The sequence below is a fragment of the Somniosus microcephalus genome, chromosome 1 (genome assembly GCF_052327205.1).
Source record: "Somniosus microcephalus isolate GS21.2 chromosome 1, FLI_Smic_1.0, whole genome shotgun sequence".
NCBI classification, from domain to species: domain Eukaryota; kingdom Metazoa; phylum Chordata; class Chondrichthyes; order Squaliformes; family Somniosidae; genus Somniosus; species Somniosus microcephalus.
Window position 1 is genome coordinate 141,980,123 of NC_140987.1, and position 27,293 is coordinate 142,007,415.

At 47.9% G+C, this 27,293-nt stretch overlaps 1 protein-coding gene across 1 annotated transcript in view; it reads left to right on the top strand.

The window, feature by feature from the left end:
• Positions 1-27,293, top strand: part of kifl (kinesin family-like) — a 205,785-nt gene that overhangs the window by 127,963 nt on the left and 50,529 nt on the right. The window contains exons 16-17 of the mRNA XM_085962276.1: positions 21,480-21,579; positions 22,850-23,042. Of these exons, the coding sequence (XP_085818402.1) occupies positions 21,480-21,579; positions 22,850-23,042 (293 nt within the window). The remainder of the gene's footprint in view (positions 1-21,479; positions 21,580-22,849; positions 23,043-27,293) is intronic.

Consider the following 27,293-nt stretch of genomic DNA (forward strand, 5'->3'; position numbering starts at 1 on the left):
GAAAAATTTAGTTGATTTGCGCCTCCCATTGTAATGGGGCACAAAGCAACTAGTGCCCGGGCGCAGCGCCGCTAACGCCTTCCGCAAAATTCAGTGGGAGGTTAGCGGCAGCGGTAACCATTAGCGCCCCGTGGCGCTGCGCCTCCGGCGATGATGCCATCGCCGTGCACAGCGCCCCATTTGTGCCCCGGCCACGATCTTCAGCAGCGCCCCCTGACTTACCGCCGGACGCTATATCTGACAGTCAGGGGGGCCTACCTGCAGCCGGGGTGGCGCGAATTAAAGGGGAGGTGCCGGGCGGCCATTTTTGTTGCTAGCTGCCTGCCAGCACCTGCCCCGGTTGCCGTCCCCGATCTCCTGTGAAGCACCTCCGCGGGGTGCCGGCTACGCTCCGTGAGCCCAGCACTTCTTTTGAGTGCCAGGCTCTTTTGCCAGCACTCCGATCCCTGGTGGTCCAGCTGGGCCCGGGTCATGCTGCGCAAGGCCCCTCCCCTTCAATAAGGGGAGGAAGGCCTGCAGTACTGCGGCATGATATTTACTCACAGCACCCCAAGAGGGAGGCGGGGTGCTTCCAGTAGCGCGGGAGCACTCATGTTTTAAGGGCGCTAAAAGTAGTGCCCCGGCGAAGTTAGTGCCCCAAAGGGGGCGCGACCCAATTTTGCCCCCCCCATGGTCTATTGGAGAGATGCTTCTGATGCCTGATTAAAGAAAGACTTGCATTTATATAGTACCTTTCACGAACACCAGACATCTCAAAGTGATTTAGAGCCAATGAAGTAATTTTGGCGTGAAGTCATGGTAGTAATGTGGGAAATACAGCAACCAATTAGCGCACAGCAAGGCCCCACAAACAACAATGTAAAAATGAGTTATGTTAATTGAGGGACAAATATTGACCAGGACACCGGGGATAACTCCCCTGATCTTCTTTGAAATAGAGCCATGGGATCTTTTACATCCACCTGAGAGAGCAGGTTTTAACGTCTCATCCGAAATACAGCACCTCAGACAATACAGCACTCCCTCAACACTGAACATAAGAACATAAGAACAGAAGAAATAGGAGCAGGAGTAGGCCAATCGGCCCCTCGAGCCTGTTCCACCATTCAATAAGATCATGGCTGACCTGATCCTAACCTCAAATCCACTATCACTCTCCATCCCACCCGAACCCATGTGATCTCCCGGGAGAGGCGAAAAACCAGATAAAAAAACCCAATGGCCAATTTGGGAGAAAAAATCTGGGAAATTCCTCTCCGACCCATCTAGGTGATCAGAACTCGTCCAGGAGATCACTCTGTCCCTCTATTTTCTACAGTACTTACCTTCTGTAAAAGGCGATCTCCACCCCAGCCAGGAACAGGAATAGAACCATCTCCTGAAATCTAACACAGAATTAGAACACCAGAAGTAGGAGCAGAACCAGGCTACACGGCCCCTGGGCCCGCTCCGCTACCCACAGGGCCATGACCATTCCGAACCCAGACTCATGTCCAATTTCCTGCCCGTAACCCTTAATTCCCTTTACTTCTGGGAAACTATCTATTTCTGTTTTAAATTTATTTAATGATGTAGCTTCCACAGCTTTCTGGGGCAGCAAATTCCACAAACCTACTACCCTCTGAGTGAAGAAGTTTCTCCTCATCTCAGTTTTGAAAGAGCAGCCCCTTATTCTAAGATTATGCCCCCTAGTTCTAGTTTCCCCCATCATTGGAAACATCCTCACTGCATCCACCCGATCAAGCCCCTTCACAATCTTATATGTTTCAATAAGATCGCCTCACATTCTTCTGAACTCCAATGAGTAGAGTCCCAATCTACTCAACCTCTCCTCATATGTCCAACCCCTCATCCCCGGGATTAACCGAGTGAACCTTCTTTGTACTGACTCGAGAGCAAGTATGTCTTTTCTTAAGTATGGACACCAAAACTGTATGCAGTATTCCAGGTGCGGTCTCACCAATACCTTGTACAACTGCAGCAATACCTCCCTGTTTTTATATTCTATCCCCCTAGCAATAAAAGCCAACATTCCATTGGCCTTCTTGATCACTTGCTGCACCTGCATACTAACTTTTTGAGTTTTGTGCACCAGGACCCCCAGATCCCTTTGTACTACAGTACTTTCCAGTTTCTTGCCATTAAGATAATAACTTGCTCTATGATTTTTCCTGCCAAAGTGCATAACCTCACACTTTCCAGTATTGTATTCCATCTGCCAAATCTCTGCCCACTTACTTAGCCTGTCTATGCCCCTTTGCAGGTTTTTTATGTCCTCCTCACTCACTACTTTCCCTCCCATCTTTGTATCATCTGCAAACTTTGATATGTTACACTCAGTCCCCTCCTCCAAATCGTTAATATAGATTGTAAAGAGTTGGGGACCCAGCACTGACCCCTGCGGAACACCACTAGTTACTGATTGCCAGTCTGAGAATGAACCATTTATCCCAACTCTCTGCTTTCTGTTAGATAGCCAATCCTCCACCCACGCCAGAATATTACCCCCAATCCCGTGATTTTTTATCTTGAGCAATAATCTTTTGTGTGGCACCTTGTCAAATGCCTTTTGGAAGTCCAAATACACTACATCCACTGGTTCCCCTTTGTCCACCCTGTATGTTACTTCCTTAAAGAACTCAAGTAAATTTGTTAAACATGACTTCCCCTTCATAAAACCATGCTGAGTTTGTCCTATTAAATTATGTTTATCCAAATGTCCCGTTACTGTCTCCTTAATAATTGACTCTAAAATTTTACCAACCACTGGAGTGTCAGCCTAGCTTTATGTGCTCAAGTCCCTGGTGTGTGCATTTGAACCCACAACCTGCTGACTCAGAGGCGAGTGTGCTACCCACTGAGGCACGGCTTACTAAGGTGGAACAGGGATGAATGTCCTAGTTCACATCTTAAATACTCTGCTTAAACATTTTTTGATGCAAACCTGACAAACCCAATACTAGGGATTCATTACACACTACCAAATCAGCATTAGAAAGAAGAGTTTGTTTTATAAAAAGATAAAAAGGGTATTTGAGATGTAGAATGTTATTTTACTTCAATCAAGCAAATGTAAATAGAAAAAGCCCAAGTGGTTTAGAATGAATGCATGACTGCTTCATGCCCCAATGTGCCAGGGAAGCCATGAGAGGCAGTGAACATCTTGACCTGGTATTCAAAAATGACCCAGAGACAGGAAGGAAATGGAAGTTGTGACTGTCACAGAGTGATCAATTTTGACATGATCTAGAATTCAGAAATACCAAGGAGCAGAAACCAAGGCCTAGAAATTCGGTGGCGCCCCAAACGGGGCGCCAAGCTCGCCTGGGCACCAGAATTACCGCTGCGATCGGAGCCGTTGCGCCTGCCGGAAATTCAGTTTGAGTGCCCAAAGAGGGATGCGGGGCGCTGCTCGAGGCACCCCGCGTCCCTCTTAGGGCACTCAAACTGAATATCGCAGTGCTAAGTGCCACAGCGCCACACGCTGCACAGCCGGCACTGCCCGGGGGCGGGGGATCAGGAGGCCGGGGACAGAGGTGCTGGCAGGCAGCCACCAAAATAAATGGCCACCCTGCACCTCCACCTTAATTTGCGCCACTACCGCCACAGGTAGGCCCCGTGAACCAGGCGCGATTTGCGACCGGCGTTACAGAGGCGGGCGTGACCAAATATCGCGATTGGGGCGGTAGTGGGGCGCTGCGCACACCGATGATGTCATCGGTGGCGACGCAGCGCTACAGGCTAATGCCGCCATTAGCGCCCCGCTAAATATCGCGGGAGGCGTGGCCAGTGGCGCTAAAGCCACTGAGTGCCCTCTTTAGGCGCTAACTGGTGGCGCAGCCCACTGAATTTCTAGGCCCAAGTATATAACCTTAAAAGGGCTATCTTAAAAGAAGTAATAGAACAGTTACATAAAAAAGTAAGAACATAAGAAATAGGAGCAGGAGTAGGCCATTTGGCCCTTCGAGCCTGCTCCGCCATTCAATAAGATCATGGCTGATCTTCTACCTCAGCTCCACTTTCCTGCAGTATCCCCATATCCCTTGATTCCCTAAATATCAAAAAATCTATCGATCTCTGTCTTGAATATGCTCAATGACTGAGCCTCCACAGCCCTGTGGGATAGAGAATTCCAAAGATTCACCACCCTCTGAGTAAAGAAATTTCTCCTCATCTCAGTCCTAAATGGCCGACCCCGTATTCTGAGACTGTGAACCCTGGTTCTAGACTCCCCGGCCAGGGGAAACATCCTCCCTGCATCTACCCTGTCAAACCCTGTAAGAATTGTGTATGTTTCAATGAGATCACCTCTCATTCTTCTAAACTCTAGAGAATATAAGCCTAGTCTACTCAATCTCTCCTCATAGGACAATCCCCCCATCCTAAGAATCAGTCTGGCGATCCTTCGTTGCACTCCCTCTATGGCAAGTATATCCTTCCTTAGGTAAGGAGACCAAAACTGTACACAATACTCCAGGTGTGGTCTCACCAGGGCCCTATAGAATTGCAGTAAGACGTCTTTACTCTTATACTCAAATCCTCTTGTAATAAAGGCCAATATACTCTTTGCTTTCCTAATTGCTTGCTGTATTTGCATGTTAACTTTCAGTGATTCATGTACAAGGACACCCAGGTCCCTCTGAACACCAACATTTCCCAATCTCTCACCATTTAAAAAATACACTGCTTTTCTATTTTTCCTACCAAAGTGGATAACTTCAATTTCTCCACATTATATTCCATTTGCCATGTTCTTGCCCACTCACTTAGCTTGTCTATATCCCCTTGAAACCTCTTTGCATCCTCCTACAACTTACATTCCCACCTAGCTTTGTATCATCAGCAATCTTGGATATATTACATTTGGTCCCCTCATCCAAATCATTGATATAGATTGTGAATAGCTGAGGCCCAAGCACTGATCCTTGCGGTGCCCCACTAGTTACAGCCTGCCAAACCAAAAATGACCCGTTTAGACCTACTCTCTGTTTTCTGTCCATTAACTAAACCTCAAACCATGCTAATATATTACCCCCAATCCCATGATCCCTAATTTTGTTTAATAACCTCTTGTGTGGCACCTTATTGAATGCCTTCTGAAAATCCAAAACACCACATCCACTGGTTCCCCCTTATCTATTCTGCTAGTTACAACCTCAAAAAATTCTTAACAGATTTGTCAATTCCAGCCCATAGAGTCATAACGGCACAGAAGGAGGCCATTCAGCCCATCAAGTCTGTGCCAGCTCTCTGTAGAGCAATACAGTCAGTCCCATTCCCCTGCTCTATCCCCGTAGCCCTGCAAGTTTATTTCCCTCAAGTGCCTATCCAGTCTCCCCTTGAAAACATTATGGGCTGGATTTTGTCAATGGGGACGTGATGGAGGCGGTACTCCCACTTTTTAGATTGTAGTCCCGCCTCCATCGACTTGTGGCCAACCCAAGCTATTTTCCCTTGATTGACCTTGTTAAGCATGCCCAGCAGGCTCAGCAGGCCAATTAAGGGACACCTGGTTACTGGTGACGTCAGTGATTGACATTTCATCTGTCAAGAGCTTTTGACAGATGAAAAATCAGCGTTTGACAGCTCTGTGAAGCTGTCAAACACTGACAATCTGTCTTCTAACTTGAGTCCTTCTACTCAGACTCAGTTAGAGATCTCTCTTTTGATATTTCAGCAGCCATTCTGCTTTCTGTGCCGGTGAACAGAGGGACTCCTGAGAACTGAAGGAAGGAAGCCTGCAGGAGAAAGTAAAGGTAAGTAAAACTTATTAAAACACTTTACACTTACCTCACACACTTACCTCTGCACACATGCACCCATCACTCACCTGCACAACGAACATCTCGACCCCTCCAACCCATTCAGACCGAAGGTCCGCCTCGCTAACTTGGCATGGTTTGGAGCCGTCGGGAAGACCACACTTCAGGGCTAAAAATAGGGATTAGGCAAATAACTGCCTGTTAACAGGCAGTTAATTGGCACTAATCCCCTTCCTGCCTCGGGGAGGCGGCTCCCAGCTCAGGTCGGGTACCCACCTCCTGGGACATTGGCACAGAGGCGGGTTGGGGGCGGGCTGGGTTCGTGCCCCCCGATTCTGCAATTTTCCCACCACTCCTGCCTCCAAACCCGCCTCCACGGGGCTTGGAAATTCGAGCCCTGAGTGTCTCCGCTTCCACCACTTCCGTCAGCAGTGAATTCCAGGTCATCACCACTCACTGCTTAAAAAGGTTTTTCCTTACATCCCCCCTGTATCTTTTCCCAAAACCTTAAGTCTGTGTCTCCTAGTCCTTGTACCATCAACTAGTGGGAACAGCCTTTCCCCATCTAGCCTATCAAAACCCGTCATAATCTTGTACACCTCTATCAAATCACCCCTCAACCTTCTTTGCTCTAATGAAAACAAATCCAGCTTCTCCAACCTGTCCTTGTAACTAAGACCTCCCATCCCCAGAACCATTCTGGTAAATCTCCTCTGCACCCTCTCAAGGGCCTTTACATTCTTCCTAAAGTGTGGTGACCAGAACTGGACACAATACTCCAGTTGTGGCCTAACCAGCGCATTATAAAGGTTCAGCATAACTTCTCTACTTTTGTACTCAACACCTCTATTTATGAAGCCCAAGATCCCATATGCTTTGTTAACCACTCTCTCAACATGTCCTGCCACCTTCAGGGACCTATGCACATTAACTCCCAGGTCCCTCTGTCCCTGCACACTCTGTAAAACTGTGCCATTTAGTGTATATTGCCTCTGCCTGTTCCTTCTGCCAGAATGCATCACCTCACACTTCTCTGTATTAAATTCCATCTGCCACTTGTCTGCTCATTCTGCTAGCCTTTCTATGTCCTGTTGCAGTCAATTGGTATCATTCCATGAATTTGCCCTCCACACCATTACTGCAAATTTGGTTTGCCCAGTCTATATGTAAATTAAAGTCCCCCATGATTACCCTTGTTACATGCACCTCTAATTTCCTGATTTATACTCTGCCCTACATTACAACTATTGTTTGGGGGCCTATAAACAACTCCCACCAATGTTTTCTGCCGCTTGTTGTTTCTTAGCTCCACCCAAACTGATTCTACTTCTTGATTTTCGGAGTTAAGATCCTTTCTCTCTACTGACTTTATCCCATCCTTTATTATCAGGGCTACCCTTCCTCCTTTTCCATTTTGCCTAGCTCTTCTAAAAGTTAAGTATCTTGGAATATTTAGTTCCCAACCTTGGCCACTTTGCAATCACGTCTCCGTAATGGCTACTAGATCAAATCTATTAATTTCTATCTGTGCTATTAATTCACCTATTTAGTTGCGAATGCTTCGCGCATTCAGATATAGTGCCTTTAGCTTTCTATTTTTCCCTGATGTCACCTTAATCATTGATACCTTATTACCTTTGTTACACTCTCCGTCCGTTCCTGACCCACTCTGCTTATTCTTACCTAAAACTCTACTCTAGAGCCTTGACATTTCTCTCGCTGCTTTTATATTTACTTTTTCCTGAATCCTCCCACCACCCCCCTTCATTAGTTTAAAACCCTCTCTACTGCCCTAGTTATTCGATTCGACAGGACACTGGTCCCAGGCGGGTTTAAGTGGAGCCCGTCCCATTGGAACAGCTCACTCTTTCTCCAGTACTGGTGCCAGTGCCCCATGAAACCTCTTCCTCCCACACCACTCTTTGAGCCACACATTTAAACCTCTAATCTGTTTGTCCTTATGCCAATTTGCACGTGGCTCAGGTAACAATCCAGAGAGTATTACCTTTGAGGTTCTGCATTTTAATTTGGATCCTAGCTCCTCAAACTCCCTCAGCAGTACCTCATTCCTAGTTCTACCTATGTTGTTGGTTCCTACGTGGAGCACAACAACTGGATCCTCCCCCTCCCACTCCAAGTTCTTCTCCAGCAGCGAGGAGATGTCTTTAACCCTGGCACCAGGCAGGCAATACAGCCTTCGGTACTCACTGTCACGGCTGCAGACAACAGTATCTATCCCCCTGACTGTACTGTCCCCTACCACAACTACATTCCCTTTCACTCTCCCCACGGTGCCGTGGTCAGTTTGCTCATCCTCCCTGCAGTCCTTGTTCTCATCCATACAGGCAGCAAATACCTCGTATCTGTTGGACAAGGTCAAGGGCTGAGGTTCCTCCATCACTATATCCTAGGTCCCTACCTTCCTGACTCGCAGCCACACCCTCCTGTCCCTGACCATTGACAAACTCTAAAGTACTGCTTAACCTAAGGGGTGTGACTGCCCCCTGGAACAAAGTGTCCAGGTAATTCTCCCCTTCCCCGATGCAGCTCAGACTCCAGCTCAACAACTCTGAGCCGAAGTTCCTCGAGGTGCGGGCACTTGCTGCAGGTGTGGTTGCTTAGGATCTCATAAGAACATCAAGAAATAGGAGCAAGAGTAGGCCATACGGCCCCTCGAGCCTGCTCTGCCATTCAATAAGATCCTGGCTGATAATCCACCTCAACTCCACTTTCCCGCCCGATCTCCCTTGATTCCCCTGGAGTCCAAAAATCTATCTATCTCAGCCTTGAATATACCCAAAGACTTAGCATTCATAGCCCTCTGGGGCAGAGAATTCCAAAGATTCACAACCCTCTGAGTAAAGAAATTCCTCCTCATCTCGGTCTTCAATGGCCTACCCCTTATCCTGAGACTATGCTCCCTAGTTCTAGACACTCCAGCCAGGGGAAACAACCTCTCAGCATCTATCCTGTGAATCCCTTCAGAATCTTGTATGTTTCAATGAGATCACCTCTCATTCTTCTAAACTCCAGAGAGTATAGGCCCAATCTACACAACCTCTCATCATAGGACAGCCCTCTCATCTCAGGAATTAATCTAGTGAACCTTCATTGCACCACATCCAAGGCAAGTCTATCCTTCCTTAGATAAGTGTTGTGTATGTACCTTTAAGGGAATAACTGGTCTCAGACTGCAGTACCGGCAGTGACCACCCCTGTATAAAAGGCCCTAGCAGGCTTCTGTAGTTTCAGTTTCCAGGTTGTCTCCATTCAGTAAAGACTTGTTACAATCAACTCCTGCAGTCCGTGTCACAATTATACACGGACATAATACTGGCGACGAGTAAGAAACGAACTTACCTGCAACTCGGCAGCACCTCAGATGACGTTATTGAAGGTCGAAGCCAGAAGAAAGAAAAAAAAAAATAATCCAAAGAAACTCGAGAAACGGGCGTCGACCGTGGGCAACCGCCCTCCAAATCATCGAATTGAAAAGTGCAGGAGAGACTGTCGAGAGCCAGGCTTGGTCTCCAGTCTGTGGTTTCCCAGCTAATCGGGCTGGTGGCAGGTAGTGCACTGATCCTTCCTGGGCTGCGGCGGGCTCGAGCTCGATCGGGTGGCTCTGCAACGGGGCCGGGCAGCGAGTCAGGAAGCAAAGAGAGAGAGAGAGGGTGGAGCACACAGGGCGCAGCCGGTGCTTTGCAGCCGGGCAGCGTTCGGACCAAAGAAGAGGGAGGGAAGTGTCCCAGAGGGTCCGCTCCACGACAGGAACGGTTCTTCAATTAACGGAGCAAATATTGAAGCGCGATAGAAAAACAAAAATACCGTGGAGAGCGGCGTTGGCAGCAGTGATCGGGGAGGCGCGAAGACCATAGGGCGTCGCCATTACAGGATAGTAAAATAAATATAATCGCCAGCAACAGCGTTGGCAGCAGCGGCAGCAGTGGGAAAGCGCGGGAGGCGCCATCTTAACTCGGCGGGAAAGAAGGAAATGCGCGGGAGGCGCCATTTTGATCCATCGGGGACGAAGGCAAAGCGCGGGAGGCGCCATCTTAGATTTTCAAGATGCCAAAGACTGGCGCTATCACTGCCTTCGATAATGCAATAGAAGACTGGACCACGTATGTGGAAAGAGTCGAGGTATATTGCGAGGCAAATGAAATAGCTGATGAGAAAAAGGCATCGGTATTGCTAAATTTAATGGGCGCAAGAACGTACGGCCTATTGCGGGACCTGATTACTCCAGCCAAACCGAAGGCGAAGAGTTTTAACGAAATTGTTGCTATCCTACAGGAACACCTAAATCCTACACCGCTGCTGATAGCAGAAAGATTTAAATTCCACAGGAGAAATCAGCATAAAAATGAGAGCAATGCTGATTACCTTACGGAACTATGCAAGCTATCAAAGCACTGCCAGTTCGGAGTAGGACTGGCAGATACCTTACGGGACAAATTTGTCTGTGGACTCCTGAGTGAAGGAACCCAGAAGAGGTTACTCTCAGAGAAAGAGCTGACGCTAGATAAGGCTTTCAGCGTGGCAGTATCATACGAAGCAGCAGCAAGGGGAGCTGCGGAAATAGAACAAAAGCCACAGGAATACGGCACCCACGAAATGACACGGGGATTTGCAAAATGTTATCGCTGCGGCAGAACAAACCATGACCAGAAGGACTGCTGGTCCAAGGACAAAATATGCAGGCAATGCGGAAAGTTGGGACACATTGCACGAGTTTGCAGGTCTGGGAAGAAGACCAACGACAACAAAAAGGTTACTAAGGAACCGTACAGGAAAGTACAAAAGATGACGGACAGTAGTTCCGAAGACCAGATGAGCGATAGTGAATCCGGGAACAAGAGACTAAGCTGTCTCAAACTTCACAATGTAATCGCAAAAGAGGATCACCAAACCATTTGGGTCACCCTCACGATAGCAGGGTCCCAAGTCAAAATGGAATTGGATACAGGATCAGCTCTAACCGTCATGAATCGACGAGACTACGAGCGGCTATTCTCACACATACCCTTGAGAGAGACATCCATTGTCTTGAGGATGTATACGGGGCAAAAAGTATACCCCAGAGGAAAAATAAGGGTGCCTGTCGAATACAACGGCAAGAAAATACGGAAATTGTATCTCTACATTCTGCAAGATGGTGGACCACTGTTATTGGGACGTGAATGGATCAGAAAGATAAGTTTAGACTGGCACTCCATTCAGGCACTGACGGTGGCTGGTAAAAAGGATGACGACGTCACTCCTGGACGATTGTCAACAATCTTAGCTGACGCCAAAGAGGTATTTCAACAAGAACTGGGCACTCTTAAAGGAGTAACCGCCTCGATAAAAATAGAGGAGAATGCAATTCCCAAGTTTTTCAAAGCAAGACCGGTACCATATGCAATTCGCCCAGCCGTCGAGGCAGAGCTGGAGAATCTGGAGAAGGCAGGCGTGTTATCTAAGGTAGACTGGAGCGAGTGGGCGACACCCATCATTCCTGTCATGAAGAAAACGTTAAACAATAAGTCTGAGGAGCCAAGGAAGGTTCGCATCTGTGGGGCCTTCAAGGTGATGGTGAACCCAATCCTTCACACAGTACAATATCCTCTTCCAAGGATAGAAGATATCTTCGCCTCACTATCTGGAGGGAAGCATTTTACAAAAATTGACCTGGCACAAGCATATTTGCAGATGGAGGTTGAAGAATCCTCCAGGAAGTATCTCATGATAAACACTCACAAAGGCCTTTACCAGTATAATCGACTGGTATTCGGAGTAGCATCAGCTCCGGCGATATGGCAAAGAGCGATGGAACAAGTCCTGCAAGGGATTCCGGGGACTCAGTGTTACTTGGACAACATCCTAGTGACAGGTGAAGATGACTGTGAACACCTTGCCAACCTAGAGCAGGTGCTCACTAGACTACGTGAACATGGGCTACGAGCCAATCGCCCTAAGTGCGAGTTTTTTAAGAAACAGATATCGTATTGTGGCCACGTGATTGATGAAGAGGGGTTGCATAAGTCCCCTAACAAAATTGAAGTGGTAGTTAAGGCTCCAGCGCCTGAAAATGTGTCGCAACTGAGTTCATCCCTCGGATTGGTGAATTACTACCATAAGTTTTTGCCGAATTTGTCCACAATTCTGCATCCACTGAACGCCCTACTACGAACGGGAGTAGCATGGAAATGGAGCGATGAATGTAAGCGGGCCTTGCAGAAGAGTAAGGACCTAATCACTTCAAGAGAAGTATTGGCTCACTACAACCCATCACTACCGATAAGACTGGCGTGTGATGCGTCTCCCTACGGTGTTGGGGCGGTACTGTCACATAAATTCCTTGATGGCTCAGAGAGGCCGATAGCTTTTGCGTCACGCTCATTAACTTCAGCCGAGCGTAACTACGCCCAGATTGACAGAGAGGCCCTCAGCCTGGTGTGGGGGTGAAGAAGTTCAATCACTACCTGCACGGTCAGAAATTTACTCTACTAACTGATCATCAACCTCTCGTCTCCATTTTCAACCCTCAGAATGGCGTACCGATAATGACGGCACAACGGCTACAGAGGTGGTCCCTTTTCCTAGGGGCACACCAATATGACATCGAGTACAAAGGAACTAAACAGCATGGGAATGCTGATGGATTGTCGCGCCTACCGTTGGTGATGTTGGAAGAAGATCTGGCAGTGGATCCAGTGGAGTTATTCCACTTGACTATAGTTGAATGTCTCCCTGTGACGAATGCAAACATAGAAAAGGAAACACAAAATGACCCGACACTCTCCTGGGTCTATGATTTAACGGTGAAGGGATGGCCAGCACATGGCGAACCACTGCTGCCAGCATTCTCGCCGAGAAGAGAACAGCTGTCAGTGTGCAGAGGAACCTTGATGTGTGGATCCAGAGTAGTAATTCCACCCAAATTGAAGGATAGACTGCTCAATGAGCTTCATGAGAGTCATCTGGGAGGGGTAAAAATGAAGAACTTAGCCAGAGCGTTTGTGTGGTGGCCGGGAATCGATAGAGAAATCGAAGAGACGACCAAGAGCTGTACAGGATGCCAGAAGGTCCAAAACGCCCCACCACAAGCCCCTCTACATCCATGGGAGTGGCCCTCATCTCCATGGCAAAGGGTGCACATTGATTTTGCTGGTCCCTTTATGGACTCGATGTTTTTAATTGCGGTGGATGCACATTCAAAGTGGCCAGAGGTAATAAAAATGTCCTCAACCACCACAGAAAAAACTATCACAGTCTTACGAACCATATTCGCCAGGAATGGGCTGCCTGAACAGATTTGCTCTGACAATGGACCACAGTTTGTGTCTGAAGAGTTCCGGAGGTTCTTAAAGAACAATGGTGTTAAGCATTACACATCCGCCCCATATCATCCAGCCACTAATGGATTTGCCGAGAGGTTTGTTCAAACATTCAAGAAGGCTATCAAGGCAATGTGTAATGAAGATATACCCCTACAACACAAGGTGGATAACTTCTTGTTTGCCTACCGGAATGTGACACATGCGGTTACCAACCAAACTCCAGCCATGATGTTCTTCAATCGAAGACTATCGAAGTGGGCAGCACGGTGGCATAGTGGTTAGCACTGTTGCCTCACAGCGCCAGGGACCCGGGTTCGAATCTGGCCTCGGGCGACTGTCTGTGTGGAGTTTGCACATTCTCCCCGTGTTTGCGTGGGTTTTCTCCGGGTGCTCCGGTTTCCTCCCACAGTCCAAAGATGTGCGGGTTAGGTTGATTGGCTATGATAAATTGACCCTTAGTGTTAGGGGGATTAAATACATGGGGTTACGGGGATAGGGTGGGATATGTGTTGGTGTAGGGGTTATGGGGATCGGGTGGGATATGTGTCAGTGCAGGCTCGATGGGCCGAAATGGCCTCTATCTGCACTGTGGGGTTTCTGTGATTCTGTGTGACTACGATGCCGCTTGGATTTGGTTAAGCCAAACGTCAGAAGAGATGTGGAGAACAGGCAGTTTCAGAATATGAATGAAAGGCCGACGAGGAGTTTTAAGATAGGTCAACCAGTTTTGGCCCGGGACTACCGCACAGAGAAATGGCAGCCAGGAACGATCTGCACACGGCAAGGACCTCTAATGTATACCGTGGACATTGGAGAAAGCATTGTAAGACGCCATGCTGACCAGATTCTAGAGTCTCTGGAAAACGTCAACTCCACACCACGATCTGATACACCTGGCGATGAAACCGAAGTACCAATTGCATCTACCGCAGAATCGGTGATATTGGAAGCAGACGAACCAAACAACGACATTGATCCCGACGCAACCTTGCCAGAAGAACCTGATATCCCAAAGAGGCATTATCCAGACAGAATCAGGAAGGCTCCTCAAAGACTGAACTTATAATTGCTTAACTTCAACCAATGTATCTAGCAACCGTAATTGTAATTGTAATTAGTTATTATTTAGTTGTTAAATGAATGTTATGTACTGTTTATCTAAAAGGGGAGGAATTGTTGTGTATGTACCTTTAAGGGAATAACTGGTCTCAGACTGCAGTACCGGCAGTGACCACCCCTGTATAAAAGGCCCTAGCAGGCTTCTGTAGTTTCAGTTTCCAGGTTGTCTCCATTCAGTAAAGACTTGTTATAATCAACTCCTGCAGTCCGTGTCTCAATTATACACGGACATAATAATGAGACCAAAACTGTGCACAGTGCTCCAGGTGTGGTCTCACCAAGGCCCTGTACAATTGTAGCAAGACTTCCTTACTCTTATACTCCAACACCCTTGCAATAAAGGCCAACATGCCATTTGCCTTCCTTATTGCTTGTTGTACCTGCGTGCTAGCTTTCTGTGTTTCTTGCACAAGGATACCCAAATTTCTCTGAACACCAACATTTGAAAGTTTCTCACCATTTAAAAAATATTCTGTTTTTCTGTTCTTCCTACCAAAGTGAATAACCTCACATTTCCTTACATTATACTCCATCTGCCACCTTACTTCCCACTCAATGGGTTCGATTTTAACGCAACCGACAGGCGGGCTTTGAGGCATGTGGGGGGTTAAAATCGCAATACCTGGGGGTCGGGACACCCCACCTGTTTCCCGCCTCCACGCCATTTTAACCTAGGTGTGTCTGATGGACCCGAATCAGTCCCGCCTGCAACAGGCGGGACTGGTCTTTAGGGCCCTTAAACAGCACTCATTCGCCTTTATAATCCCATTTTAACAGGCGCTTGCCTTTTTAACCCTTTTCCCATGTAAAACACGCCTGGTGGGGATCACGCCTGTGAAACCTGGCGTGAACACTACTGGCTTGCTGACTATCAGCTGCAGGCCCAACATTAAAGAGGATATTTGATCAGCCATCATTTGCAGGTGGCAGGACTTTGTTGTCTCAGGTCTGGGGGAACTTTTACCAGGCCTAACCACATCTGTGGAAGGTTGGAGCCTCACACACTTCTCCAGTGTGACCTCCTGTGAGACCCCTCTCGCCACCCTCACTCAGCGCTTCCTCAACTGAGGCATCTACCAGAAGCATGGGAGGCCTTTTTTCCCTTCCCCTCTTGGCATTAGAGGACCGCCAGCCCCATTCGCGAAATGACACATGCCACAACTGCAGAAGTTGCCATCAGAATTTTTATGAAAAACAAACAACTGATGGCATTTAAAAAAAATACACAGCATTTCACCCAAGTGACTACCCTTGTGACTATTTGTGCTTTATTTTCCTCTTACGCATGCTCCTATGTAGTGGTTCCCCTGTGGCTTCTGCAGATGTGGAGGCTCCTTGCTCACTTTCCTGCTGCTCCTGTCTCGACACCTTTGGCGGGCGTCCTCTGGGGTGGCGAGCCTGTGAGGGCTCACCAGCAGTCTGCTGCTCCTGCGGCTGTGCAGGGGTTGATACCTCTATCTCCATTGGGTGTGGACTCCGGCAGGGCTCTGACCGAGGGCTCTGCAGTGGCATGGATATGTGAGCGCTTGGAGAGGAGCCCCCACTTCCTTGAGGTCTGCCACCAACCTCCCTCTCATGGGTCAGGTCCGCCTCAGTGCCTGTAAGTGGCTTGAGAGCAGCATCCTGCACATCAGGGGGGCCATGGCAGTCCTACTCAGAAGGTCGTCCATGAAGGTCTGGTTTCTCTGTTCAATAGATGCCCATCGCTCCTCAAGAGATGTCATTCTATTCTGAACTCTCACCATGTTTTCCATACCCTGGCGACTAACCTCCTCCATGACCGTAGCCCTCCTCTCCTCTACCGTAGCCAGCCTTACCATGGAGGCAGCAATCATTTCCACGTAGGTAGCCATCCTTTCCGTGTTGATGCGTTCATGTGCCACTGACTCCACAAGGGCTCTGCTCATGTTCGCTATGGACTCCTCCATTCGCTCCGCACTGAAAGTGACCCTGGAGACAAAACCTGCCAGAGACTCCTGCATCTATGCATAGAGTTCCATCACCTCTGATCTTACGGATGGACCCAGAGGCAATGGGTCGACATGCAGCTGAGCCGAGCTGGCAGAGTCCTGCGCCCTCCGATGAGGACTCTCCACTGCTGTCCCTGTCTCCACAATCTGCTGATGCTCACTTGTGAGCTGTGATACACCAGGTGACAACTCTACTCTATGTCCCGATGGTCCCACGAGGTGTGAGTGTCTGCGCTGGTGCTGGGTGCGCTTATTTCTGCTGACGCTGCGCCCTCAGAGGTTGCAGATTCCTCTGAGGAGTCTGGAATCTCAGGCTCTTCCTCCTGCACAGTGGGGACGGGGGCTCTCGATGGTCCTGTGGGGGAGTCAAGGAAAAAGTTAGAGATGTGATGCCAAGGTTACATGCACATTGCATTTTGCAGATGATCATAAATCCATATGATGTAGCTTCAGAATCATTATCAGCGACTCATGCAATGCCAATGAGAGAGATGGAAAACTATTCTGTCACCAGCTTGCGGGGATGCTCCTGTCTGTCCTTCCCCAACTTCCACATCTCAGCCAGCCCCGGCAATCTCCAGGACACCTTTCTCCCAAGGGGTGAGCTGGGCTACTGAGGGCAGCCCTCCTCCTGTCCTGGCTCGCTCTCTCCTGTTGTGAGCTCTCTTTTCCTGCAATGAGGGAGACAAGTGGAGGTTGAGTGAGAATGAAGGAGTGAGTGCAGAGATTGCATAGCATAGATACTTAGAAGGAGACAAAGATGGAGTGAGGTTGCAAGACCAAGGGCCCTCCCTGTGTGTAGTTAGTTGAGTTCAAAGCATCAGAGTGAGAGGGCGTGTGAGGGCTGCATGGTGGAATAGTTCTGTGATTGTGAGCATAGAGAGAGAGGGAATGGGTAAGGGTGCATGGATGTGAGTGTCTAGTGGGATGTGCAGGAAGAGATTGCTAAAGCTGAGTGCTGGTGAGGAAAGGCAATGGGGATCAGATTGAGGGTGATGGAAACTTCATACAGTATTTACTTTTCCAGTGCGAAGAAGGTCATGGATTCTTTTCCTGCACTGCAACCACGTTCTTCGTGTGATCCCCAAGGAGTTGACTTGACCTGCCACCTGTAGCCACACAGCCTTGGTCTGGCTGGGAGGCCTCTTCCTCCCTGAAGAAGGGAACAGGACCTCCCTGTGGGCCCTAGCACCATCCAGTAATGCCTGGAGTGAAGCCTCATCAAATTTGGGGGCAGATCTGGCCCTCCCGCTGGCCGTTGCTCCTGCAGGCTCCTGTGCCATCTTAATGGTGAAGTTTGGGAGCCTGCAGAGGAAGCAAGGCTTGCTGTGGACCTTAAAAGCAGCAGCAATGATGACATCATATTCTGCGACTTTCTGACTGAAAATACTCAATTGCCAAGGCTTTCCACACATTGGAAATCAATTGGCCAATTGGGTTAAAATTACATCAATCTCACAGACCCATTTAGAATCATGTGGGAATCACTAAATTTGGGGAACCCGCCAATTCCCCGCACTTGAGTTAAAATCGACCCCAATAAGTCTATCTATATCCCTTTGCAGATTCTTTGTGTTCTCCTCACAGCTTACTGTCCCACCTAGCTTTGTATCATCAGCAAACTTGGATACATTACACTCGGTCCCTTCATCTAGGTCATTAATATAGATTGTAAATAGCTGAGTCCCCAACACTGATCCTTGCGGCACCTCACTAGTTGCTGCCTGCCAACCTGAAAAAGATCTGTTTATCCCTACTCTCTGTTTTCTGTCCGTTAGCCAATCCTCTATCCATACTACTATATTACCCCCAACCCCATGAGCCCTAATCTTGTGTAATAACCTTTAATGTGGTACCTTATCGAATACTTTTGGAAATCCAAATATATTACCTCCACTGGTTCCCCTTTATCTACCCTGCTTATTACATCCTCAAAAAACTCTAATAAATTTGTCAAACACGATTTCCCTTTCATAAAACCATGCTGACTCTGCCTAATCATGTTATGATTTTCTAAGTGCCCTGATACCACTTCCTTAACAATGGATTCCAGCATTTTCCCGACGATTGATGTCAGGCTAGCTGGCCTGTAGTTCCCTGAGTTTTCTCTCCCTCCTTTCTTGAATAGCGGTGTTACATTTGCAACCTTCCAATCCTTTGGGTCCATTCTAGAATCTAGGGAATTTTGGAAGATCAAAACCAATACATCCTCTATCTCTTCAGCCACCTCTTTAGAACCCTAGGATGTAGGCCGTCAGGTCCAGGGGATTTGTCGGCTTTTAGTCCCATTAGTTTCACTAGTGCTTTTTCTCTACTTATATTAATTACGTTAAGTTCCTCACTCTCATTAGACCCTTCGTTCCCCACCATTTTTGGTATACTTTTTGTGTCTTCTACTGTGAAGACAGATGCAAAATATTTGCTTAACGTTTCTGCCATTTCCTTATTCCCCATAATAATTTCTTCTGTCTCAGCCTCTGAGGGACAAACGTTTACTTTTGCTACTTTCTTCCTTTTTACATACTTGTAGAAGCTCTTACAATCTGCTTTTATATTTCTTGCTAGTTTTCTCTCATTCTATTTTTTCCCTTTTTATTAATTTTTTGGTCAACCTTTGCTGGTTTCTGAAACTCTCCCAATCCTCAGGCTTACTACTATTCTTTGCAACATTATAAGCTTCTTCTTTCAATCTAATGCTATCCTTAACTTCTTTAGTTAACAATGGTTTGATCACTTTTTCAGTGGAGTTTTTGTTTCTCAATGGAATGTATTTTTGTTGAGAATTATGAAATATTTCTTTAAATGCTAGCCACTGCTTATCTACCGCCATACATTTTAATCTATTTTTCCAATCTACCTTAGCCAACTCGCTGCTCATACCTATGTAATTGGCTTTATTTAAGTTTAAGACTCTTGTTTTGGACTTAGGCAAGTCACTCTCAAACTTAATGTGAAATTTTATCATGTTATGATCACTCTGCCCCAGAGGATCCTTTACTATGATTGGTTTCCACCAACTCCCACATGCTGCAGTTACGATACACCACCTGCACTGCCATCTCTATCTAACCTTATTTTATTTATATAATTAGTGACATTATTTATTCAAATGATCATTTTAATTTTAATTTTTAGTTTTATTTAGTTAATTTAGTTTGTTATTAATTCAATAAAGTTATAGTAGTAATACTCGCCCAGTTCTGAATTTAATCCAATTAACTAACCTAGAGAGCAAAAGAGCTGTAATACTCACCAACCAATCACCTACCTGCTGTCCAGTGACATCACTCTTTGATTTTTTGCTTTTTTAAGTCGCTGCTCAGCTCCCTTTATGTCGCTGCCTCTGCTGCTGCCGCTCCTGCTCAGGTCTGTGCTGTGTCCTGGGCCTTCTCCTGTGCTCCCTTTATGCCGTCGCATTTGAGAGAAGTTGATTGGGCAGGGGAGTGGGTTGGGAGCAGCTTGTTCAACAACACTTCAGCAGAGGACAAGTGGGACACCTTTTTTGCCATTCTCAGGAAATTGCTTGGCTGCATGTGAGGGGAGAGAGGGGAGGTCATGGTGAACGGAAGTTGCACCATGCCAGGATGAGACAGGCTCGATAGACCAGCTGGCTTTACCTGTTCTTCTTTTCCATGTGTTTGTATGTAAAGGCATAATGCTGAGTATCCAGGATAATGACCAATCACAACCCTAAATGGATTAACAAATTAATCAAAAGTGAAATAAGAAGGAAAGACAAACTCTACAAATCCACAGGGAGAAATGAAAACAAGTTCATTTGAATGAATATGGAAACAAGCAGAAAAAGAGAGAAAGGAAGACTTGGATTTATATAGCGCCTTCCACGGCCACCGCATTTCTCAAAGTGCTTTACAGCCAATGAAGAAACATGATAAAAGGGCGGTCAAAGGGGAAAAGACAGACCCAGAAAAAAGCATAGATGCAGATGCAAAACCTAATAGTAAGAAATTCTTTCAGTACTTCAACAGTGAGGTTGCAGTCATAGAAAAGGTGAGAATGTTAAAAAGTGGGCTCAAAGCTGAGGATGAGCACAAAATATTTAATACTCTGAAATTAATGGACCGGTGACCATGAAATAAGTAAATGATAAAATCAGACCCTCTGTCCCGGTGTTGATCAGGAGCAGCACTTCCAAAGTAGGCTGCAGCGACCCAGGGTGAGCTGCAGTCAAATTTGGTTAACATGGTCTGGTTGCTCCCTTGTCGCAGGCCTGCCCCAGCAGGGCTTTGTGCCAGCCTCTGAGTCAGGAGGTTGTGGGTTCAAGTCCCACTCCAGAGCCTTGAGCACAAAAATCTAGACTGAAACTCCAGTGCAGTACTGAGGGAGTTCTGCGCTCTTGGAGGTGCCGTCTTTCAGATGAGACTTTAAACTGAGACCCTTTCTGCTCTCTCAGATGGACGTAAAAGATCCTATGGCACTGTTTCGAAGGAGAGCAAGGGAGTTATCCCCTGTGTCCTAGCCAATATTTATCCCTCAATCAGCATCACTAAAACAGATTATCTGCTCATTATCACATTGCTGTTTGTGGGAGCTTGCTGTGTGCAAATTGGCTGCCATGTTTCCTATATTACAACAGTGATGACACTTCAAAAAGTACTTCATCGGCTGTAAAGCACTTTGGGGCATCTGATGGTTGTGAAAGGTGCTATATAAATGCAAGTCTTTCTTTCACGTGAGGGAGCAAAAAGTATTGTAGCTGCAGGGCTGCAGGCCTGGAAGATGACATTTGGGCCTTCTGGAGAGCAATAGCCAGAAGGCCTCAAGGACCTGGCATTTGCTTAAATAAAAAATATGACCACCTACCTTTAGGATGCTCTTTGGCTTGCTGCCAAGGCTCCTAGGTTCTGAGGGGGTCCTAGAATAAGGCCCATTGTCAGCTTTGCAGGGCATCTCTACACCTGGGCATCCCTGGGCTGCAAAGAGAGGAAATTGAGACAGGTGGCAGGAAAGTGCCTTCTCCTGCCTCAATAACATGTGAATGTTAGGCCTGTAATGCGTGCAGCCCAAGGTCCATCCTTTGGAGGAAGCCTCGGAAATTCCAGCACAAGCTAAAGAGGGCAGACATCCAACATAAGAGGTATCCACCCTTTATTTCTTGACTTTGCATGTGGTGAATAGGTGTTCTACAGGGGCAAAGATCAGGAAAATTGATCCCTCTATTTTCATCACCAGGAACTGATTAATGCACAATTGGGAAGAATTTATAAGGTTTTTTTTAACAATTGTTTCTACTTTTAGTGAAAGCAAAGAAGACTCTTTCACCATCATACAGTTTTTTTTTGTAGTTAAAACAGCTGAAGTTGGAAAATAAGAATCTGGCCGAGGATTTTAATTCTGAGAGGACACTAAGAAAGAAGTACTATAATATGGTGGAGGACTTGAAAGGTGTGTATGAACATTGTGTGCAGGATGAAATTCATGTCAGACCTCACAACACTCAGCAGACAAAAATGTGTTTGTCCAGAATTAACAAAGCTTCCTGCAAAATAAGAAGGAAGAGCATGCAAAAAAATGTATAACTTTAACCTGGCTAGGTCAAGTGTGCATTGCTTCTTATCTCATATCCTGAGGTACATGTCCTGAGTGAGATAATGTTTGAGAAACACATATATTTTCCACTCTTATCAAGGATATCCTTGAAAAAAATCACAGGGTAGATCACAGTGTAGGTCTTGCACAACTCAAGGGTCACAAAGGAAGTTCCTATTTTTAATTCCTGATTTCTGAAGGAATCCGGGCAATAGCAAATCGCTTGCTCTAGCTATGTAGAATCCTATCATGGAGTCCAAGGTGGCATAGTGGTTAGCACTGTTGCCTCACAGCACCAGGGACCCGGGTTCAAATCCGGCCTCGGGTGACTGTCTGTGTGGAGTTTGCACATTCTCCCCGTGTTTGCGTGGGTGTCCTCCGGGTGCTCCGGTTTCCTCCCACAGTCCAAAGATGTGCGGGTTAGGTTGATTGGCCATGATAAAAAAATTGGCCCTTAGTGTTAGGGGGGGGTTAAATACGTGGGGTTACGGGGATAGGGCTTGGGTGGGATGGCTGTCGGTGTAGGGACCGGGTGCTAGGGTTTGGATGATCAGCCATGATCGTGTTGAATGGCAGAGCAGGCTCGAAGGGCCGAATGGCCTACTACTGCTCCTAGTTTCTATGTTTCTATGTGTGCCAATACTGGTGTGGTGCTTGCAACCATTATGCAAATTGCCTGACCTCAGGAATTCTGACTGAGTCAGATACTTATGACATCAGCAGGTCACAACTCCTGCTCTGCCATAGTTATGCCAATAGAGAGGGTTTGTAGGTTTTTGAGCCTATCATTTCCTCCCTCCACAGCAGCACTTATCCTTGAAGTCTTTAATTGTCTAAGTCTGTATGTCCTTAAAGCCACCAATTCTATATTAAACCAGTTCACCCGAAACGTCGACTTTTAATTTCTCTCCACGGATGTTGCCTGGCCTGCTGAGTTTTTCTAGCATTTTCTGTTGTTACTATTGACTATGATTTTGGTGACCTTCTAAAATATTTTTCTGCAAAAGGTAGCAATAACTATTTGCAGAAAAAGGCTTTCCAACAGACCAGCAAAAATGTTGTACATAAAGATCTGAAAAACTAACCATGATGAACTGTGCTAGCACTTATCACTTTCTGTTTTTAGGAAAAATCCGTGTTTTCTGTCGAATACGACCTTTGAGTAAATCTGAGCTAGCTCATGGAAGACAGTGTATTGTCCATTCTCCTGATGAATACACTGTTACCATCAAAAGTTATCGTGGTGCTAAGGAGTTCCAGTTTGATCAAGTTTTCAACTGTTCCACATCACAGGAAGAAATTTTCAGAGATACCAACAGGTCGGTTTTATTATCAACTGTCCAAAATTGCAGTAAGCAGTCAATGACTTGGAAACTGTGTTGAAAAGAAACAGTTTAGTACTGTTAAGTCTTTGTTTTTGAGTACATTTTAAAATAATTTTATCTCTTCAGAGATTTCAATGAATAACTCTCTGATTGCTCAGTTAATAAAAGTATTGCCCAGTGTGGAACTAAGGAACCTCAGCGCCCTCTTTTGATGATGTTAGAAAATATCATCACACAAAGCCCACTTATATTTCCTTTCTAAGCGTTTGTTAAAATATTAGTGAACTCTGTTGAAATTTTTGCAAATAATTCAACTAATTCTACAGAAGTATTGGAATCATGGATGCCTTGACTTGTTATGCCAAATCATAGCCAAAATATTTAAAATAAACCTTCAATATTTAGTCATGCCATATAAATAGCCTGGTAGGCATTTAAGAGTGCTGTTTAAAGTGTTCTCTTGCAGAAGGACTGAATAGTACAGTGGACTAATACAGTCCTTTCATTGTTTTAACTTCTGAAGTCCTAATTATGGCACACTGATGAAACAAAGTAGAGGAAGATTTACTTCCTATATTGCTACACTTCAAAAAGTACTTCATTGGTTGTAAAGCGCTTTGAGATGTCCAGTGGTCATGAAAGGCACTGTATAAATGCAAGTCTTTCTTTCTTTACAAGCTCTACTTGAAAATGCTTGATGTTGACAAACATGGGACAAATGTTCCCTTTCTTAGGTGCAACAAAGTTCAACAAAACATAAAACAGCTAAAATATGTATGACAGTTGCAGCATCTATAAGAATTCCCATGTTTGATGGGAAATTCAGCTTAAGCATTATTACAGCTAAGCAAATCATATTGTTCTATCGGTTTTTATGCTGTCTCCTTAACTGATCTTAGTTGCTGTACAGTTGTGCAAACTTAAAGTAAATAAAAATCTCAGGAGCTGGATAAGATGCATCCGAGGATCCTTAAGGAACTCAAGAAGGAAATTGTAGGAACTCGAGTAAAATCTTCCATAAATCACTGAAGAGGTGGAAAAAGTTAGCAAAAGTGACCCAAGAAACTACAGACCAGTCATTTTGACATTAATTGTAGATAAATTTCTGGAAACCTTTATTAAAGATAAGGTCATAGAGCATCTGGATAGAAATAAAATCATAAAAGATAGGCAATATGGGTTCATGAAGGGGAGGTCTTGCCAATCTAATTTACTGGTTTTCTTTGAAGGTATGACACAGGAGCTTGATAGGGATAAGACAGTGGATGTGGCATACTTGGATTTCAGTTAAGCCTTTTAATACAGTTCCTCTGGAAAGGCTGATACTGAAAATAAAGGAAGTGGGAATCAATGGAAATATTTTATAATTGGTATGTAATCGGTTGACTGATAGAACCCAAAGGGTGGTGGTACAGGGATTGCCATCACCCTTGGAGAATATTAACAGTGGACTCCACAGGGCTCTGTTTTGGGACCTCTTTTGTTTAATATCTTCATAAATGATCTGGGGCTAGGAGTCACAAGCACATTGGCAACATTTGTATATGATACTAGTTGGAGTGCCCGGCGGTGCCGAGGCTTTTTCGAGGGCGTGTTGTTGTTGGAAGAGAGAGAGAGAGCGACTGGGGGGGAAGAGAGAGCGACTGGGGGGGAAGAGAGAGAGCGACTGGGGGGGAAGAGAGAGAGCGACTGGGGGGGAAGAGAGAGAGCGACTGGAAGGGAAGAGAGAGAGTGACTGGGGGGGGAAGAGAGAGAGCGACGGGGGGAAGAGAGAGAGCGACTGGGGGGGAAGAGAGAGAGCGACTGGGGGGAAGAGAGAGAGCGACTGGGGGGGAAGAGAGAGAGCGACTGGGGGAAGGGGGGGGAAGGTGGGGAGAAGAGGGGGGAAGGTGGGGGGAAGAGAGGGGAAGGTGGGGGGAAGAGGGGGGAAGGTGGGGGGAAGGTGGGGGGAAGAGGGGGTAGGTGGGGGGAAGAGGGGGGAGGGGAGGGGGGAGAGGAGGCAGGGGGAGGGGAGGGGAGAGGGAGCAGGGGGGAGCGGAGGGGAGGGGGGGAAGGGGGAGGGGGAAGGGCGAGGGGAAGGGGGAAAGGGGAGGGGAGGGAGAGGGAGGGGGGAGTCCCTGAGCCCCGCCCCCACCCCCGATCTCCCGAGGCTCCCCCCCGATCTCCCGAGGCTCCCCCCCCGATCTCCCGAGCCCCGTCCCCCGATCTCCCGAGCCCCGCCCCCCCCGATCTGCCGAGCCCCGCCCCCCCCGATCTCCCGAGGCTCGCCCCCCACCCCCCGATCTCCCGAGGCTCGCCCCCCCCCGATCTCCCGAGCCCCGCCCCCCCAATCTCCCGAGCCCCGCCCCCCCCGATCTCCCGAGCCCCCGCCCCCACCCCCGATCTCCCGAGGCTCACCCCCCCCCGATCTCCCGAGGCTCGCCCCCCCCGATCTCCCGAGGCTCGCCCCCCCCGATCTCCCAAGGCTCGCCCCCCCACCCCGATCTCCCGAGGCTCGCCCCCCCCCCGATCTCCGGAGGCCCGATCTCCCGAGCCCCGCACCCCGCCCGAGCCGGCTTCAAGAGCAGAGAGACCCCGCCCCCCGCCCGAGACAGCTTCAAGAGCAGAGAGAGAGAGAGACGCCGCCGTGCAACCTACCGCGTGAGGCCGGGCCGGACTCAAGTCGCGCGCGCTGACTCCTGCCCCACCCGCCTTTACTAAGATGGCAGCGGTAGCGACGCTCGGCTGAGTCCCGCCCCTCCAGCTGTCACAAAGATGGCGGCGATCGGGGGCCGCTTGTTGACTGGGGCCGGGAGGTGCCTAGCTCGGGCGTGGGTGCAGAGGTGAGGCCGAGGCTTCAAGGCCTACAAAAACGGTGAAAGGTAGGAAAATTATAGAGGTTAGACAAAGATTGACAAATTAATTAACGTTTGTTAAAAACAATTTGTCTTTTAAAAGCAACTTCTTTTTTTGCTGGAAATGTATATTTGAAAAGAAAGGCGCAGAAAGCGGGAAAAAGAATGGAAGCAAGATGGCGGCGACTCACCTCGGTTCAGAACGATAAGGCCCGCCCACACACGCACCGATTGGTCGACCGTCAGGTCACCAAAGCATAGGATTGGTCAATCGTCCCGTCACTCGACTGTAGGAGGGCCCGCCCACACGCGCCAGGAACCGGGCGTACGATTGGTCGACCTCGAGGTCACTCGATCACTAATGAGTGGATAATGAGATGCTAATGAGCGGAATTTTGAACGTTTTTCGGAGACCGCGGGTGCGATTTTTGTCCGGCCGAAACGTAAATACGCTTACGACCATTTTGGAACGGTAAGCTTTCTTTCGACGTAACGCACGCGTAGGTATGCTCTATAAATTTCGAGCGCATAGCCGGACAGACGCACACCGGAGGACAGACAGACAGACAGGTGTATCCGTTTTATATATATATATAAGATAAATAGACTAGCTGAAGTGCCCGGCGGTGCCGAGGGTCTTTTGAGGGCATGTTGTTGGAAGAGAGAGAGAGAGCGACTGGGGGGGAAGAGAGAGAGCCACTGGGTGGGAAGAGAGAGAGCGACTGGGGGGAAGAGAGAGAGCGACTGGGGGGAAGAGAGAGAGCGACTGGGGGGAAGAGAGAGAGCGACTGGGGGGAAGAGAGAGAGCGACTGGGGGGTAGAGAGAGCGCGGACTGGGGGAAGAGAGAGCGACTGGGGGGGAAGAGAGAGAGCGACGGGGGGGAAGAGAGAGAGCGACTGGGGTGGAAGAGAGAGAGCGACTGGGGGAAGAGAGAGAGCGACTGGGGGAAGAGAGAGAGCGACTGGGGGGAAGAGAGAGAGCGACTGGGGGGAAGAGATGAGAGCGACTGGGGGGAAGAGAGAGAGCGACGGGGGAATAGAGAGCGTGACTGGGGGGAAGGGGTGGAAGGGGAGGGGGAGGGAGAGGGAGGGGGAGGGGAGGGGAGGGGGGGAAGGGGGAAGGGAGGGGGAGGGGGGGAAGGGGAGGGGAGGAGGGGGGAATGGGGGGTGGTGGGAAGGGAGGGAAGGGGGGAAGAAGTGGGGGGAGAAGGGGGGGGAGGAAGGGGAGGGGGGGAGGAGGGGAGGGGGAGAGAGGGAGTCCCCGAGCCCCGCCCCCCGATCTCCCGATGTCCCATCCCCCCGATCTCCCGATGTCCCGCCCCCCGATCTCCCGATGTCCCGCCCCCCATCTCCCGATGTCCCGCCCCCGATCTCCCGAATTCCCGCCCCGTGATCTCCCGCCCCCCGATCT